Source organism: Acanthopagrus latus, chromosome 12, assembly GCF_904848185.1.
Source record: "Acanthopagrus latus isolate v.2019 chromosome 12, fAcaLat1.1, whole genome shotgun sequence".
NCBI lineage: Eukaryota > Metazoa > Chordata > Actinopteri > Spariformes > Sparidae > Acanthopagrus > Acanthopagrus latus.
Genome location: NC_051050.1, coordinates 26,607,266 through 26,622,330, shown reverse-complemented (window position 1 = coordinate 26,622,330; position 15,065 = coordinate 26,607,266). Strand labels below are relative to the sequence as shown.

Sequence of the window (15,065 nt, the reverse complement as noted above, 5' to 3'; positions counted from 1 at the left end):
CTGACACTTTGTTGTGACCCATTTTAATTATTATTATCATCATTTAAATTATGATTATTCATTATTATTTATGTGTTTATTTATAAGAAACAACCAATCAGCACATTTTTGATGGAGCAAATGATCTGCAGAAAGAACCTGCTTTATTTTATAATCACTCTTTCAGAACTGGAAACAGAACACGGAGGTTGTTTCATTTTATTTCCAAATTTTATTTTGACAGATCAAAATACTTATAAAACATTGAACTGGGGCTGATTTTAGGTCAGACATTTAAACATGCAATGGATCAATAAATATAAACAGTGATATTTTCAGTTTCCAGGTCAGATAAGAACCTGACAATAAAATGTATCAACATTTATCTTCAAACTAAAAATCATTCTTATTTAAACTTTAAATGTCATCTTGTGACATCCTTCAAAATAAAACAGAACATGTCATTTTCTTTGCTGATAATTATATGCTGTCATTTAAAAACAAAAGTTTTCCTGTTACACACATTTCGTCTAAGAAGCTACCTCTTCACAACAAAAGCACTCAAACTGAGCTATGGCTTTTCAAAGTAAGAGAAGACAATAACAATCAATATATTTCCTTAATTCATTACAGATTCAAACAAAGATTTTTTTTTCAAATAATATTGAAAACAATTCACAACTAATATATGTCTACAATATTTTATTATTTATCATTTCAATTTAAGAAAAAATAAGTTAAAATATACAAAAATAAATTAATGATAATTAGCCTATTATAAATACACAATAAATTAAAAACAGATGGAGGAGGAGACCAATCTACTGAGACAGGTTACTGAGGCTCCGATTGGTTGACAGGAAATTACCCATAAAGCTCGGCACCTGCAGGCCCGTCATTATGGTGATACCACCACACCAAACCTGCAACACAGTTTTACTACTGTTATTACAGCAATAACATGCGCAATGCGCTGTATGAGATGTAGTGTTAGATGAGGTATACAATTTAATATATGATGTAGCATTACTGCAGTACTGACAGTGAAGGCGGGGACGAGCGGCTGGCCGAACTTTGTTTTGAAGGAGTGAAGAAGACGAAGATGATCAACATCGATGAAGGATAAATCACCTGAAACACGTCAGCTGAAGTTCAGGTTAAAGAAAAAACATGCAACATGAAACAGTTTGTCACCAGCAACACTGAACACAATAAACAACAACACAATAAAATCACAAAATAAAATAATTTCACTGGTACCGTTGTCATAGTCACAGTAGACTCCAATTCGTTGAGGCAGCGGCCAATCCAGCACCTTTGCTCGGTTGTTGTGCTTTGCAGCAAGCGAGCTCTGCAGCCATTGGCTGGCGTGGAGACACCATGAACCAGCGCTCTTCCCTAATTGGTCGTAGCGGCCAAGGGAAGCCCGGTAGGCAACGCCCACACTGATTGACTTCCAGTCCACCAGGGGGCGGAGTTCCCAGTAATACGTGCCACCCGTCATCTCCTGGTCACCTTGGAGACAGACAACAAACTAAAATGTTCTTTAAAAAGCAGCAAAAATCTGATTTTATATTGAATAAAATAAAATCACTTAAAGATTATTTTAGATTTACATTTGAAAATATTTAACAAATAAAAGCCATTCTTTCCTGTTGGAACCTATGAAATAAAAGTCTTTCATTCAGATGAAATATGTGTTCCTGTTATCATATTCTTTTTTAATAATATACAACATTCATTAGCATTACTGCAATCATATCATATGAAGTATTACTGCAGTACCGAGCACTGTGTACGACTCTCCAGCGAATCGGTCACGTCCTGCTCGACTTCCTGCTGTCTTATTAGGCGAGGGCGTGGCACTTCTGCTACTAATAATATACAAAATAAAAACATGAATTAGAAAATGTATAATCCCAAAAACAAATTGGAAAAACAGCAAGATGAAACAGCAAATGACGTCGTGCCAAAGCCATGAAGCAGTGAAGAGAAAGATGAAAAATGTGAATAAATCACAGCATTTAATACAATAACAATAAATACTAATTTAAAAGATTTATATATTCATAGAACTGCAACAGAATTAATTTGTACCGACACATTACATGAAAATATATCATAATAAATAAAATCAATTACACAAAGTCATCTAAACAAATATAAACATAAACTGTTTTAATTTGGAGGAAACAGGAAGCTGTCGGAGGAAACAACAAAAAACAAATATTCATCAATAAAAACATCTTATTAAACTGATGTGATGTCAGCAGTGATGTCAGCAGTGATGTGAAGCGAGAAATGGTGGATGGAAAGTGATTGGTGACATAGTGGTTGCTAGGCAACCAGTTAGCGATGACAGTTTCTACCTGAAGCAGTTCGAGGGGATGCAGTATGGAGACTGCAGAGGGTCAAAAATCTCAAAAAACAAAGAGCAGCAGAGAATTTAGTGAATGTGAAACCGATCAGTCACTCTCACTGTCAATCAACAGATCAGAACACTTTCAGAAACATCCAATCAAATGTAATCAATTACGTAAACAGGAAGCCACTGCAGTACAATGATCTATGATGTCAGAGATATAAAATATATATCCTTAAATTCTGATGACATCAATGACACATGTCCTCACCTGCTTTTATTCTCTTTTCCTCTCAGTCGAGGGTCATGACCTTTGACCCCCTGTGGCTCCCAGGTCACTGTGTCGCCCTGAACCTTCAGCTCGGCATGAGCCGTCGCCGCGTCAAAGCCAAAGTTATACGCTGCAATAGAAGAAGAAGAATAAACACTGTAACAACAGAAGAGGAAGAGGTGGCAGGTGAAGTCCCCACCTGTGATGTCACCAGTGTTCAGTCTGGTGTCTGATCACTTTATTGATCTTTACACAGCAGGTGTTTGTTATGTTGTCAGATATTAGTTTTAGCTCAGGGTACCTATTTAACTGGACACATACAGTAACACACAGTCCCATCATGTATTTATGAAGTCATTCCTGTGTTCACCTCTGGTTTCCAAGGCAACAGGCTCAGAGAAGTCACCGGCGGCCGTTTTGTTTCTCGCTCGTACTCGGACAACAACAAAGCGAGAGTCGAACTTTAGATCTGAAACATTTAAATTAATTCAGTGTTTCGCTATTAAATAAAACTGCAGCCATGCTAACAGCAAACATTATCATGCTAACACATTCATCACATTAGTTCAGCACGTTATGCCAGCATTAGCAGTAAACACAGCATCGTATCCAGTCTCATGACCTCTCACCTGAGATGCTGACGTGAGTCTCTCTGATGTCACAGATCTTTTCCCAGCATGCTTCTCCTGCAGCTCTCAGCGAGCCTTCCTGGTTTGTTTTTCTATATTCAAGGTCATAGCGTTCGATTGGTCCACTGACACTGATGTCACCATCACTGTCATCTTCGCCAGCTGGTCGCCAGGCAACCATAATGTTGTTGTCACGGACGATGCATCTGGACATGTCGACCTCTGGAGCTCTGGGGACTGAATCAATTCAAACAAAAGAAACAAGAATCATCAACAAAAAACATCAATAATTCGAGGAGAAGAGGAAGGAAATGAAGAAGAGGCGTGGCACACCAGGCAGGAAGTGAAGTCGTTGAAGCCCCGCCCTCTCCACACTGAAGTCAACAGTAAATTGCGACATGTTCTCCGACACCGCAGGGCGAGTCGTCAGCCGGAACGCTGGAGCCATTGTTACCCTGGCAATGGTAGGTGGTGAGGTTACGGTGTTAATGGGGTGGGATTTTGGTGTTAAAGGGGCGGGGTTTACATGTCAATCATCAAATCAGAGCTGTGATTCATTAATTATTCTCAACTTTGATTAGTTTGAAAATTGTGGTAATGTTCCATAAATCAAGCAGGAAATACAATTTTATTGAAAAAACAAAAAAACAGAAAACAAAATTAAAATTTTAATGTGACAACAGAACTTCATACACAAAATGACATAAACATGAAATCGGATTCAGGTGTAAACTAACCTCTCTTTGATTTGTTTGGCCGCCTACGAAACAAAACGGACAAAACAAAGTTTGAACATCAAATTATTTAATGGAATGTTGTGTATTTATGTTTATAGCTAGTTCAAGTTTGTTTTAAAATGAATTTGTTTCCAACAAGATTTGATCTATTCATCCTCATCCCTCCGACCTTTAGGAATTCTTCTTCATTGGTGATCGTCAGTGTTTGATTGGCAAACTCGAGCAGTTCTTCACACGACAGCAGAGCGAACTTTCCCTCCGACAGTTGCGTCTGAAACACCAAATATTAATTAATAACAGGTGAGAAAAGAACAAAGAGGAGACACTGTTCAAAAATGATATAATCATTAAAACATTTCATTTTTAGAGACATTTATGTTCAAAATGTGTTCAAAAGACTATAAAACTTCATCTGAAGATTTTACCACAAAAGTATTTATGTTAAATTAATGAAATACAAAGAAGTAAGACAGAAAACAAAATGGGGAGGAACTAGTGAATAATATTTACCTGAAGCTCCGCCTCTTTCCTCTGCGTCTCCTCCTTAATGATGCCACACAGCTCCGCCCCCTTGTCATCTAGGGTGGAGCTGAGAAGCTGAAGCTCCGCCTCTAGCTCAGACATCACCTTACATGACTCCTCCTGATTGGACAGATAATGTTTAATTTTAGTTTCTCTAGTTTCCTTTTTAATCCCCGCCCTCAGTACCCTCTCAGCCAATCAGCTGCTGACCTGCAGTCCTGTCAGTGTGCTGTCAACTGTTTCCAGGAAGTTTTGAAGCTCTTCATTCTTATTGGATAATGTGCTGATGATCCTGCGCAGGGCTTCCTGTGTGACACCCAAACAGACTTGTGTGAAACTAGTTGTATTCTTTTTTATTTTATTTTATTTTATTTTAAAGTGTAACAGATTAAATTGTTCCAGGTCATTTTACAGTGTACAAAATAAAGTGCAACTGATGCAGCAGTTTTACAGTGTCGCAGATTTACAGTGTCACAGTTTTAGTGTCATGACTGAACTGGTGAAGTACACTGTCAAATCTGAGCATGAAAAACTAATTTAACAGAAAACTCTTCAGAAACAATCCTTTACAGTCAGTCAGCCTCACATCTCGCCCTCTCTCATTCATTGTTAATGTCTCTCGCCCTCTCTCTCGTTCTGCTTCAGTAGAAGTAGGTCACTGATGATGCAGTTACACTGTAAAACTACAGACTGAAGGCCAAACAGGTTCATGACACAGCTGTGTAATCAGATTACTCTGGATGGATGGTGATACAGGTAGGAACACACCTGACTGGTGAACTCCTCCCCTTTCACTGTCACAATCACTCATCATGAGTACAAGTATTGCAGTAATACCTCAGAGTATTGCGATCAGGACTGGTTCTATTAAAACTGCTTTAATATTTATTAATATTCTGTTTCTGATGAATGTTTAATTCCCACATGTAAAGAGAGAGAGAGGTAGAGTTACGTAGAGAATAAAGGAGGTCGAGTGACCGCACTGAAACATCTTTGGTTTTTGTTTGTGTCAATAAAGTTTGAGATAAAAAATAAAACATTAACCAGCTGACTGTCACTCTGATACTGACTCGACCAGAGAGAGAGAGAGTCTTATCTGTAAATCCTCCATTCAAAGTGAAGCTGACTCGACCGGAGAGGCGCTAACAGCGAGCTAATCCTCTCTCTCTCTTTCTCCTTCATGTGTTGTCTATGTGACTTGCCCTCAGCTAATTGATCAGATGTTACTGATCATCAGTCGATCATCCTTACCTTCTGAGTGTCCATTACAGAGAGAGAGAGAGAGACAGAGAGAGAGAGACAGAGAGAGGGAGAGAGAGAGGGAGAGAGGAAGAGGCACTGACAGGAAGTGAAGTCACGCACAACATCACAGCAACACTTCCTTTCTGGAGTGTCAAAGTAAGAGTCTGAAGATAAAGATTATCGTCACAGTGCTAATGTGTTATTTTGATTCGAATTTATCACAATAAAAGCTTATTACTAACAACAACAACACCTATACAAATACACATTGCATTATGGGATTGTTAGCAGACTATTTTGTTCCACTGTGTGTCAAACTTTATTTGTATATGACATGATGTCATGTTTGATAGGAAATCTGATCAACAGCATCAACGTTCGTCTCCTTCTTTTTCACCTTCTGATGAAACTCACCTGTTGGTCTATGTCACCTTCATCACCTGTGGGGAGACTGACTTCTGACTGAGGAGTGGAAGCTGTTTGGGGCGTTCCCCTCTCAGCCAATCACAGTGTGAGGACGCCCTTTTGTGAAGGCTTAAAAGAGGTGGGGGAAGTCACAGGTGGCTCTGACCCTCATTCTGAATCTGTCCCCTCAGATCACCAGACAGAAGCTCTGCTCCGTTTAGGCCCTGCTGTATTTTATTGGCTGCTTCACATCATTCTATTGAGGAAACGGTGTTTGTTTTGGAACTCCTTGAAACCCAAAACCTTACATACACCGAACCCTGACCTGATGGAGTTGGGCTTGTAGGAGCACCTTTCATTCTGATTATATCTGAAGTTTATTGTTTTATTGTCCAAGTATCTGAAATTGAACTCGCCTCCAGATTTGCATGTTTTTTAACCTGTTGGTCTACGTCGCCGGCTCATTGTGTCATCACAAAATCATTTTAATCTAACAGAGTTGATCAATATTTTACTCTGGATTATTCCAACTGAACAGAAATGAGGAAGGTTATTGATCAGTTGATCGAACAATCATCACAACCTCAGTATGGTTCAATCAGCTGATCTACAGAGGCCCTGAAGTGTCACAGTATCAGCTTCCCTCCATGGATCACAACAAATAAACTACATTTTCCTTTGGATTCAGTTTGAAATGAACTTCTAGCCTCCTCAAAAGTTATTTTTCTCAGATTGAAATGAAGCAAAGTTTTTAATTGAATTCTGAAAATGTGTAATTTTCTTGAGAGAACAGACAAAAATAAATATCAGAGCAGCTGAAAGTTTAAGAGGAAATGACTCGAACACAAAGTCACTTTGTTCTGAGTCAAATTCAGATTCTGTCAATTTCTCTGACAAGAAAATGTTTGTTCTGATCAAGCTCACAGATTTTTACCCCTTTAAAAATATTACAAATGTTTTAATGTTTAAACTTTGTCGTTAACATCCCGCCACACTGCCAAGACCTGGAGATCCATTCACACATTCAACAACATCAAAGCAAAACGTTGCCGCCCAAACTCGCAAATAAAAACAGGAACCAGCTGTTTTGCAGCTAAAATGTTGAATTTTATTGTTCTGTTTAACATTTCACCTAAAAGTTTTTCCTCCAGCTTCAACATAAAAACAGTGAAAATCAAGTTACAGCCATGAAGAAACACTGTGGAAACTTTTTGGCAAAAATCTTTTGTTTTAAATTATGTGCTTCAAAGTTAGAAGGTTTTAAGGTTTTACAGCAATAACTTACGTTTTACAGTGTTATTTGTTTCCAAGGCGATACAGAGCGGCAAGTTTTAAGCCAACAGACAATTTCTCAAAATGTATCCTAAAATTAAAGGACCGACTCAAACTTCCTCCAACACGTTTCAATTTCTACAGTTCAGTCAGCAGAAAACTTCCCTCTCTGACAGAAATGAAGATTTTGAGTCTGGTTCTGAAAACGTGTTTTACATCCATCTGACGACAGAAAGAAGAACTGAAAATGTTCCATTCACAAAACTTTTTATATGTCAATTAGAACCAAAAACTGAAACAGACAAAAGCATTTTGATTTAATTTGGACTTGGATCACAGTTTTCAAATTCTGAGAAATAAACTGATCAAGGGTCATTTTTCTCCATGTGGAGAAAATAAATTAACTTCGGCAACAGGACAAAAATCTGCTTTCAGAACCAAACTCAATTCAAGAAACAAAAAACTTCCCTAAGAGCAGAATGAGCTCAGACGCTACAGCTAGCAGAAACACCACCATCATCATCACCATCACCACCACCGTGGTAACTGTCATCGTTAAGGTAGGGGGAGGGGCCATGCAGGGACACAGGCAGAGGGGCGGAGCTAAGCGCTACACATTTTAGTGGTATAAAAACATAAAAAGTTCATTTTTAAAGTTTCTCTCATTGAATAAAGAAGCTTGATTGACAGGTGAGAGGGGCCAATGAGGGGAGAGGAGGGAGGCGAGGGGCGGGAATAGCACTTAAATACAGACTTCCTGTACAGATCGTTAACACACAAACACATATTTACACTTCCTCCATTTTATCAACTGTCCCAACTGGGGCAGCCATTTTGTGTCCAACTGTTTCCAAATTCTTCTTCCCGTTTCCCGTCTCACACTGACGTCACGATGTACGAGCCACGCTCACCGCTATTGCTACTGCCACTGCCACCGCTGCCGCCACCACCCTCTCCACCCTTCGGCTCTCGTTTTTTGGTGACAGGAGTGGGTATGAGTGAAGGCCGTGTGGGGGTCGTTGATGAAGATGTCGTGGTGGTTGGGGTGGCGGTGGTGGTGACATCAGCATTGCTCTTTCTTGGGCTTGGGGTGTAGTTGAAGGGGCTGACTCGAGCCGCTACAGCACCACTGCGCTGCTGACTGCGCTGCTGTTGTTGTTGTGATTGTTTTTGCCGTTCGGGTGGTGGCAGCTTGTCATCCAGGCTCTCGCAGCTCCTGCGCAGGTTGAGGTTGGAGGAGGAGGAAGAGGAGGAGGAGGGGATCTTTGAAGGGGCAGGGCTGTCGATGACAGGTGGGGCATTGGCAGCGGTGGGAGAGCGGGCTGAACAGGAAGAGGACGAGCGCGGGTTGTTGACGGGACAGTCCTCCAGGCGAACCCACACATCTTCTGATTTGTTGGTCAAGCTCCGCCCTGTTGATGAATCGCCGCTGCCGCTCTTCGCCTTCCTCCATGTTCCCTTCGACCTCATGGTGGTCTCCTCCTCACTCCGCCCCTTATCGCTGGACTCTGATGACGCGGACAACACAGATGAGGAGCTTCCTGTCCTCTTCCACGTCCCCACACGTGGTAATGATGTCGAATGTTTATTGCCACTCCCTCCACCTCCCCCCCCCCCTCCACTGCCATTTTCCCGCTTCCAGGTGCCGGTGCGACTGAAGCGAGATGATGTCACTTCCTGTGGCCGTGACGGGCTCTCAGATTGGGAGCGGTTGACGTCGTGTCTTCTGGTTGCTGATGGGAGCGGTGTGTCAGGGCTGGTAGGTGAATCTAATGCCACGGTGGCTGCAGACTCCTCCAGCTTCCTCTTCAGTGTTGGGCTCGGAGCTTCTTTGATGAAGGTCGACTGACGGACGAGCGCCGGCTTCTCCGGCTCTGCCTTCTGCTTCTTGGCAGCCGTACTGCCGCTGACCCTCGATGCCGACTCGCTCCTTGGAATGCCGCCACCACTCCTTGACACCGCACTCTGTTTAGCCTGTCTGGAGGCCGATGAAGATGATGATGATGCACTTCCTGGAGAGGCTGTGCGTGGCAGCTGTGACAGCTTTCCTCCTTTCTGACTGGCTGTGGTGGAAGTGCGGGACGGCGTGGAATCCCGAGAAGACCCGCCTCCTCTGTCAGGGCCATCGCTGCTTCCTGGAGCTTTGGCCACAGCTGCTGCTCGGGGTTTGCTCCGCCCCCTGGCTGCTGGCTCCGCCCTCGGCTTGCCTGTGATCAAACTCCTATACACTTTCTTCCCGCCTCTCACCGCCTTTGCCTCCTCATCATCTTCCTCCTCCTTCTTCTTCTTGGCCTCCAGCGTGGTGTGTTCTCCCCCCTTCAAGATCCTCGCCCCCCGTTTCAACTCCTTTCCATCCACTTCTTCTCCCTCTGCATTGCTATTGGCTGCTGGTAAACGGAATGGTGAGCCCACAGACTTTAGGGACAGGACTGAGTCTGAGTCAGATGATGGTTGGCGGGATAGTGATGTGGCAGCAGCGGCGGCAGCATTCAGGCTGCTGACAATTGAGTTAGCACCTTCTTGGATAGCTTTCCAATCAAACGACTCAGAGTCAGGGGAGGCAGGGCTTCTTGGTGCCTCTGAAGGCTCTTCCTCAGCCAGTATGCCGTCATCAGTTTTGGAAATAGGAAGTGCACTGGCAACAGCGGCAGGGACGGTGTTGGCTGCTTTCTTCTTTTTCTTAGGCATGGCGGAGCTGATGCACTCCTGCAGCAGGTCATCCTCTGAGTCGATACTCAGTGAGCTGAGTGACGAGTTCCTGGAGAAGCAGACAGGTGTGTCCTCCACATGGAACGCTTTTGGGGCGTAGCCACTGGCTGCTGGGGGGCGGGGCTTTGACTCTGCCTGAGGAGGAGGAGACTTCTTCCTCACTTTTCCTCCATCTTGCTGCTCAGCTGGTGGTGGTGGAGCAAACTCCTTGTTGTTGTTCTCCTGGTCAATGTCACTCAGCGAGCTGAGAGAGGAGTTTCTGGAAAAGCAGACGGGCGTGTCCTCGATGGCAAACTTCTGCTTCTCATCCGTCGCTGTAGGGTTGGTGGCAGGTTTAGTTCGAGGGAAAACAGCCGCTGTCTGCTGCTTCCTCTTCCTTCCTTCTTCTTCTTTTGTTTTCTTCTCCTCTTCATCCTTCTCTCCACCATCGTCTTCATCGAAGTCGAGTGAGCTCAGCGAGTCGTTGCGTGAGAAGCAGCACGGTGTGCCTTCTATTGGAGTGTAGTGACGCGGCGAATCAAAAGCAAACCCTGGTTTTGCTTTGGCTGCTGTTGCCGTGGTGATACTATATGATGTCCGCTGGGGCATCGGCTTTACAGGAGATGTCGGCTTCTTCTTCTGCTGCTGCGGGACGAGAGAAGGTGGGGCAGGGGGAGGAAGAGGTGGGGGAAGAGGTGGAGCTTGGTGGTGCTCGCTGTTTGTTGCTGCTCTGATTGGTTTTCTCGGTTTGGCTTTGGGCATAGCAGCGCTGATACACTCTGCAAGGATATCATCGCCGTTTTCGCCCTCAGGAAGTCCAGCCCGCCTCCCCTGAGTGGAGGTAGGAGGGCCTACAGATATAACAACTGCTGCCGCCTCCTCATTGGGTGGGGAGTCGATGGTGAGATCACTGAGTGAAGTGGCAGTAGAGAAGTTGAGCGGTGTTCCCTCCACACAGTAAACTCTGGGCACCTCTTCTGGCGGCGGGACATCCTTCCTTGGCTGTGCCTGGGTGCGGCTTTGAGGTGGGAGGAGCTTGTAAACAGGAAGCTGGCTGGGTTTCCGTGGTGCTGCTTGTTGTGGTTTCTTTGGTTTCCGTGATGACTTGGGCATGGCCATGTTGATGCAGGCCTCCAAGATCTCGATGTCATCGTCGTCATCCGATTCATCGAGGATTGGTTTTGGCGCCTCCTGCCCACTTTCTTCGTTACCTCCATCCTCCTCTTTCTTCTTCTTCATCTCAGCTGCAATGTACGGTTCGTCCAGACTGAGCGCGCTCAGACTGGAAGCTCTGGAGAAGCCGTGTGGCGTGCTCTCTGTCGCAAAGTGCAGCAGGACATCTGCGCTGCTCTCCTCCTCATCCTTCTTCTTGGCCTTTTCCTGCTCCTTTGTTTTCTGTGTTGATGGTGGCAGTGGTGGCGTTTTGGCACGACTTGGTGGCATCGTCTGTCCTGGGCTGTCGGGCAGGTCGCTTGGGCTGACCACGCCACTTGGCACGCCACTGCAAGGCTCACTTGAGCGCACAGAGCTAGCGATAGACGAAGTGGAGAAGCTGTCGAGGGAACTGACAGATGTGCAGCGGCTGAACATGAGTGGCGTCTCCTGAGCATACGGCTGCTCTGGAGGACTCTTGGGAGTCCTGGCACCCGAGGATGACGTAACATGGTGGTGGTGATGGTGGTGATGGGCGTGGCCGTGGTGGTGGTGGTGACCTCGTCTCCCTCGTGTGGAGGGAACTGCAGAAGTGGCGGTCTGGCTCTCCGCCTCCTTCTGCTGCCTCTGCTGCTGCTCATGAGCGTCTTTCTCACTGACAGGAAGGGTCGGGTAATCATTACTGCCACCGCAGCCGCTGATGACACTCCCACCTCTCCTCCTCCTCTCAATGACATCACCGTCCTCCTCTTCCTCTTCTGATGACAGCGAGGACAGCGAGCTGCCTCTGGAGAAGCAAATGGGTGTGTCCTCCACGCAATATGTCTGTGTTGACTCCTGGTTGCCTTTGGGCACAACCCGATTAGCTGAGGATTGAGGGGGGCGGAGCTTGTTGGCAGAGGCTGATGGGGGAGGAGGAGCAGAGGGGGCAGCGGTCTCCTCTGGTTTGAACAGAGGTTTACGGGCAGCGTCTGCACCATATTTCAGGCTATAGTCAATTGGCTGCTCGCCTGTAGTGTCACCACTGTAGTTTGATGTTGCTGTGGCAACAACGTAGCGTGGCGGGGGGCCAGAAGCTATGCAGCCACTGGTTGTTGCTGAGTCGCTGCAGTCATTCCTTCTCCTCAGCCTGGCATCCTGTTCTTCATCCTCATCGCTCTCGATTCCGCCGCGATGACTTGGACTCTGTCTCCCAGAGTTCAACTGTTCATCAGAGTACTTCAGGCTGTAGTTGATTGGTGTGTCAAGTTCTGCGCCATCGTCGTCCGCCATGTGGTTTGCACTGCGGATCTTGTGTGCCAGGTCAGCAGGGTACTTCCTGTAGACGCAGCACTTGTTGGCTCCACTCTCGTCTGATGAGTAGAATGGCTCTGCTGATGGTTTAGTCTTGCCGCGGTTGCCGTAGCCATCGGCACTCGTCACACTGTTGAGGCTGTCGCTGGATGCTCGGACGCTAGGTGGGAACACTGGCCGAGCGTATGCCACTTCCTCACTCGTCCTCTTTGATCCATCTCCATTCTTCGGGCTTGACAGCACCGGTGTGTTGGCGTACGAGCGTGTTGTGCTCCCACCTCCTCCAGCACCATTGCAGCCCCGCCCCTTCCTGTGTGCTGCCTTAGGGCTCAGGTTGTCAATGTTATCGAAAGTCTCCGACAGCTGCTGGGCATCTAGCTCCTCGAACAATGCCTTCTGTTTGCGGGCATGCAGTGAAGGGGCGCCAGCACCCGGAGACACCACGCTGGCATCCTTGTAGCGCGCTGGCCGGTTGGCCATCAGGTTGCGCAGAGCGGCGGCGCTGCCCATGGCAATCATTTTGTGCCGGGAGTGGATGAGGTTGCGCAGCATGCCAACAGCACCAAGCTCCCATAATGCCTCCTGGTCTTTGGCGTCTCTAGCTGACAGATTCCAGAGGGTCCCGCACGCATTGGACACAATGGTCAAACTGTGAGACTTGAGGTGCTGCAGCAGAGTCGGTAGGCAGCCGTGCTCACGCAGGATCTGCCTGCAAGGCAGAAGGCAGGAAAAGAGGGAATGATCAGTATTTATTCCACAGAGGACACTGTAGCTTATCACTGTTTGATTACTTGTTTACACTTGTTTACCTGTGCGCCTCGTTGGTGGCAATGAGGCTGGAGACGTTGCGCAGGATGCCACCACCACTCTCGATGATGGCAAGCGTGTTGGTGTGGCTGCGATGCGTCAGCGTTCCCACCAGAAACGCCAGAGCACCATCTACAGCACAAATATCTGCCTTGTTCTCAGTACAGTGAGCTGACAGGTTCCAGAGCGCACTCAGTACAGATTTCAGTGTCGACTCCTGAAGGACAAGAAAAAAAATACACTAGGAGAAATCAAGGAAAACGCTCAGTACAGACTTCAGAGTTTAAAAAGACACAACAACAACTGAAGATAAATAGAAACAAACTTATCAATATTCACCTTCTGGACCTCGAGAGCACAGCCCATCAGCGCTCGCACGCTGCCAACCTCACGCAGCGTCTTCTTGCTGTTGACATCAGCACGCCAGGACAAGTTCCTCAACACGCTCGCTATCACCTGGAATGAGATGGAAACAGAATTAGGCGAGTCCTGAGGCCGCAGACAGGTATCATGAAGAGGGAAAGGCTGGTGAGACGATACTGAACAAAATGCTCCTGGTATTTCACACAAGACGATCAATTGAAAAACAAACTAACAAAACATATTAACAAGTCACACTGCTGCTCTTAGTGTGGAGCCCTGGGAGACGGGCTTATTTCAGAATGTTTTGACGGTTGGACCTCATTAACCTGCCAAGTCGTCTTGAAAGACAAGGCAGAGCTCTCTTATGACCCTGTCCTCAGAGGTACGTGGAGAGGGTACCTGTGGGTTCTGTGGGTCCCACCAGCACTACAGTTTAGATGCTGATGATAACATCTGCTCATGATCCTTCACAAGCTGCACACACAGGTGAGTTTACCTGCTGCAGGTCTTCACTGTCAGACTTCAGCTGGGCGACCATAGCTCTCATGCAGCCCTTCATGGAGCACAGCGTGGCCTGATACGAAAAACAACACAGAGCTGTAACCTGATTGATTAATGTAGCATAAACATGTTTAAACATGTTTGTGTTTTCCTCCAACCTTATTGGCAACATCTCCAAACGTGAGGTTGGTGAGTGCCATGCCTGCGTATCGCCGCAGTGTGACGCTGTAATGATCACTGCTCAGACCAAACATCTCACAGTCCACCTGAAGCAGCTCCGCCACTGCCTGCAGACCACCTGCAGAGAGATGGAGGGAATCAATAACCAGTAAAAACAGTCAGGAACCAGTCAGGAACCAGACTCCAAGACGAGATACTCAGACTCACCAAGTTCATTCATGGCGTGTCGATGTTCTTCATCAAAGGAGAGTTTCATCAGGACACAGACAGCGGGACAAATCTGATGTTCCACTGGAGATGGCACTACGAACACAACACATGTATGTATAGAACACCACACACATTCCATATATATAATTTGTATTTAGTAGATTAAAAAAAAACAAAAAAAACTGTGATGGATATGTGACATGTGCCCTGACTGGTCAGTGTGACATCACTCACTGGGGTTCTCCTCTTGGTCAATGCCCCTCTCATGGTTCTCCTGCCAGCTCCAACACGCCTCACAGTAATGACGTACCTGCTCCAACAGGTGGAGCACCCTGATCTCACGACGGCCTCTCTTGTCGTCTGGCTGACTGTGAACAATGTTGTGGAGCGCCGCTGATGCCCGCGCTCGAGCCTCCTTGCTGCCACGAGAGTTACCTAGTCAACAGGAGACA

The 15,065-nt window shown here is 45.9% G+C and overlaps 2 protein-coding genes and 1 long non-coding RNA gene across 8 annotated transcripts in view; 1 reads left to right on the top strand and 2 right to left on the bottom strand.

Moving 5' to 3' along the window:
* Positions 1 to 178: 178 nt before the first annotated feature.
* Positions 179 to 5,823, bottom strand: fsd1l (fibronectin type III and SPRY domain containing 1-like). Of its 3 annotated transcripts, none has more exons than XM_037118288.1 (14): positions 5,752 to 5,823; positions 4,711 to 4,806; positions 4,489 to 4,620; positions 4,148 to 4,249; positions 3,979 to 4,001; positions 3,575 to 3,696; positions 3,242 to 3,478; positions 2,983 to 3,081; positions 2,613 to 2,742; positions 2,349 to 2,398; positions 1,765 to 1,853; positions 1,240 to 1,513; positions 1,022 to 1,124; positions 179 to 902 (listed from the first exon to the last, which is right to left on the bottom strand). In XM_037118288.1, the coding sequence occupies exons 1-14, from the start codon at positions 5,764 to 5,766 to the stop codon at positions 878 to 880; spliced, it is 1,497 nt and encodes a 498-aa protein (XP_036974183.1). In that variant the 5' UTR covers positions 5,767 to 5,823; the 3' UTR covers positions 179 to 877. The 3 variants fall into 3 exon arrangements, with proteins under 3 accessions (XP_036974183.1, XP_036974182.1, XP_036974184.1); XM_037118287.1 differs by having other exon boundaries at positions 180 to 902; positions 1,022 to 1,110; positions 5,752 to 5,821; XM_037118289.1 differs by lacking the exon at positions 2,349 to 2,398 and having other exon boundaries at positions 181 to 902; positions 1,022 to 1,110; positions 1,240 to 1,494; positions 5,752 to 5,820.
* Positions 4,153 to 7,111, top strand: LOC119030579. Of its 3 annotated transcripts, XR_005078335.1 has the most exons (5): positions 4,164 to 4,278; positions 5,149 to 5,256; positions 5,772 to 5,898; positions 6,096 to 6,251; positions 6,339 to 7,111. It is a non-coding gene; the product is annotated as an uncharacterized LOC119030579 (long non-coding RNA). The 3 variants fall into 3 exon arrangements; XR_005078334.1 differs by having other exon boundaries at positions 4,153 to 4,278; positions 5,146 to 5,256; positions 6,096 to 7,111; XR_005078333.1 differs by having other exon boundaries at positions 6,096 to 7,111.
* A 121-nt stretch (positions 7,112 to 7,232) lies between these two features.
* apc (APC regulator of WNT signaling pathway) overlaps positions 7,233 to 15,065 on the bottom strand; it is a 32,766-nt gene continuing 24,933 nt past the window's right edge. For both annotated transcript variants that reach the window (XM_037118279.1, XM_037118280.1), the window contains 7 exons: positions 14,848 to 15,048; positions 14,611 to 14,706; positions 14,382 to 14,521; positions 14,219 to 14,296; positions 13,699 to 13,815; positions 13,362 to 13,576; positions 7,233 to 13,261 (listed from right to left, as the gene is read on the bottom strand). In XM_037118279.1, coding sequence (XP_036974174.1) covers positions 8,296 to 13,261; positions 13,362 to 13,576; positions 13,699 to 13,815; positions 14,219 to 14,296; positions 14,382 to 14,521; positions 14,611 to 14,706; positions 14,848 to 15,048 — 5,813 coding nt within the window. In that variant the 3' untranslated portion in view covers positions 7,233 to 8,295. The remainder of the gene's footprint in view (positions 13,262 to 13,361; positions 13,577 to 13,698; positions 13,816 to 14,218; positions 14,297 to 14,381; positions 14,522 to 14,610; positions 14,707 to 14,847; positions 15,049 to 15,065) is intronic.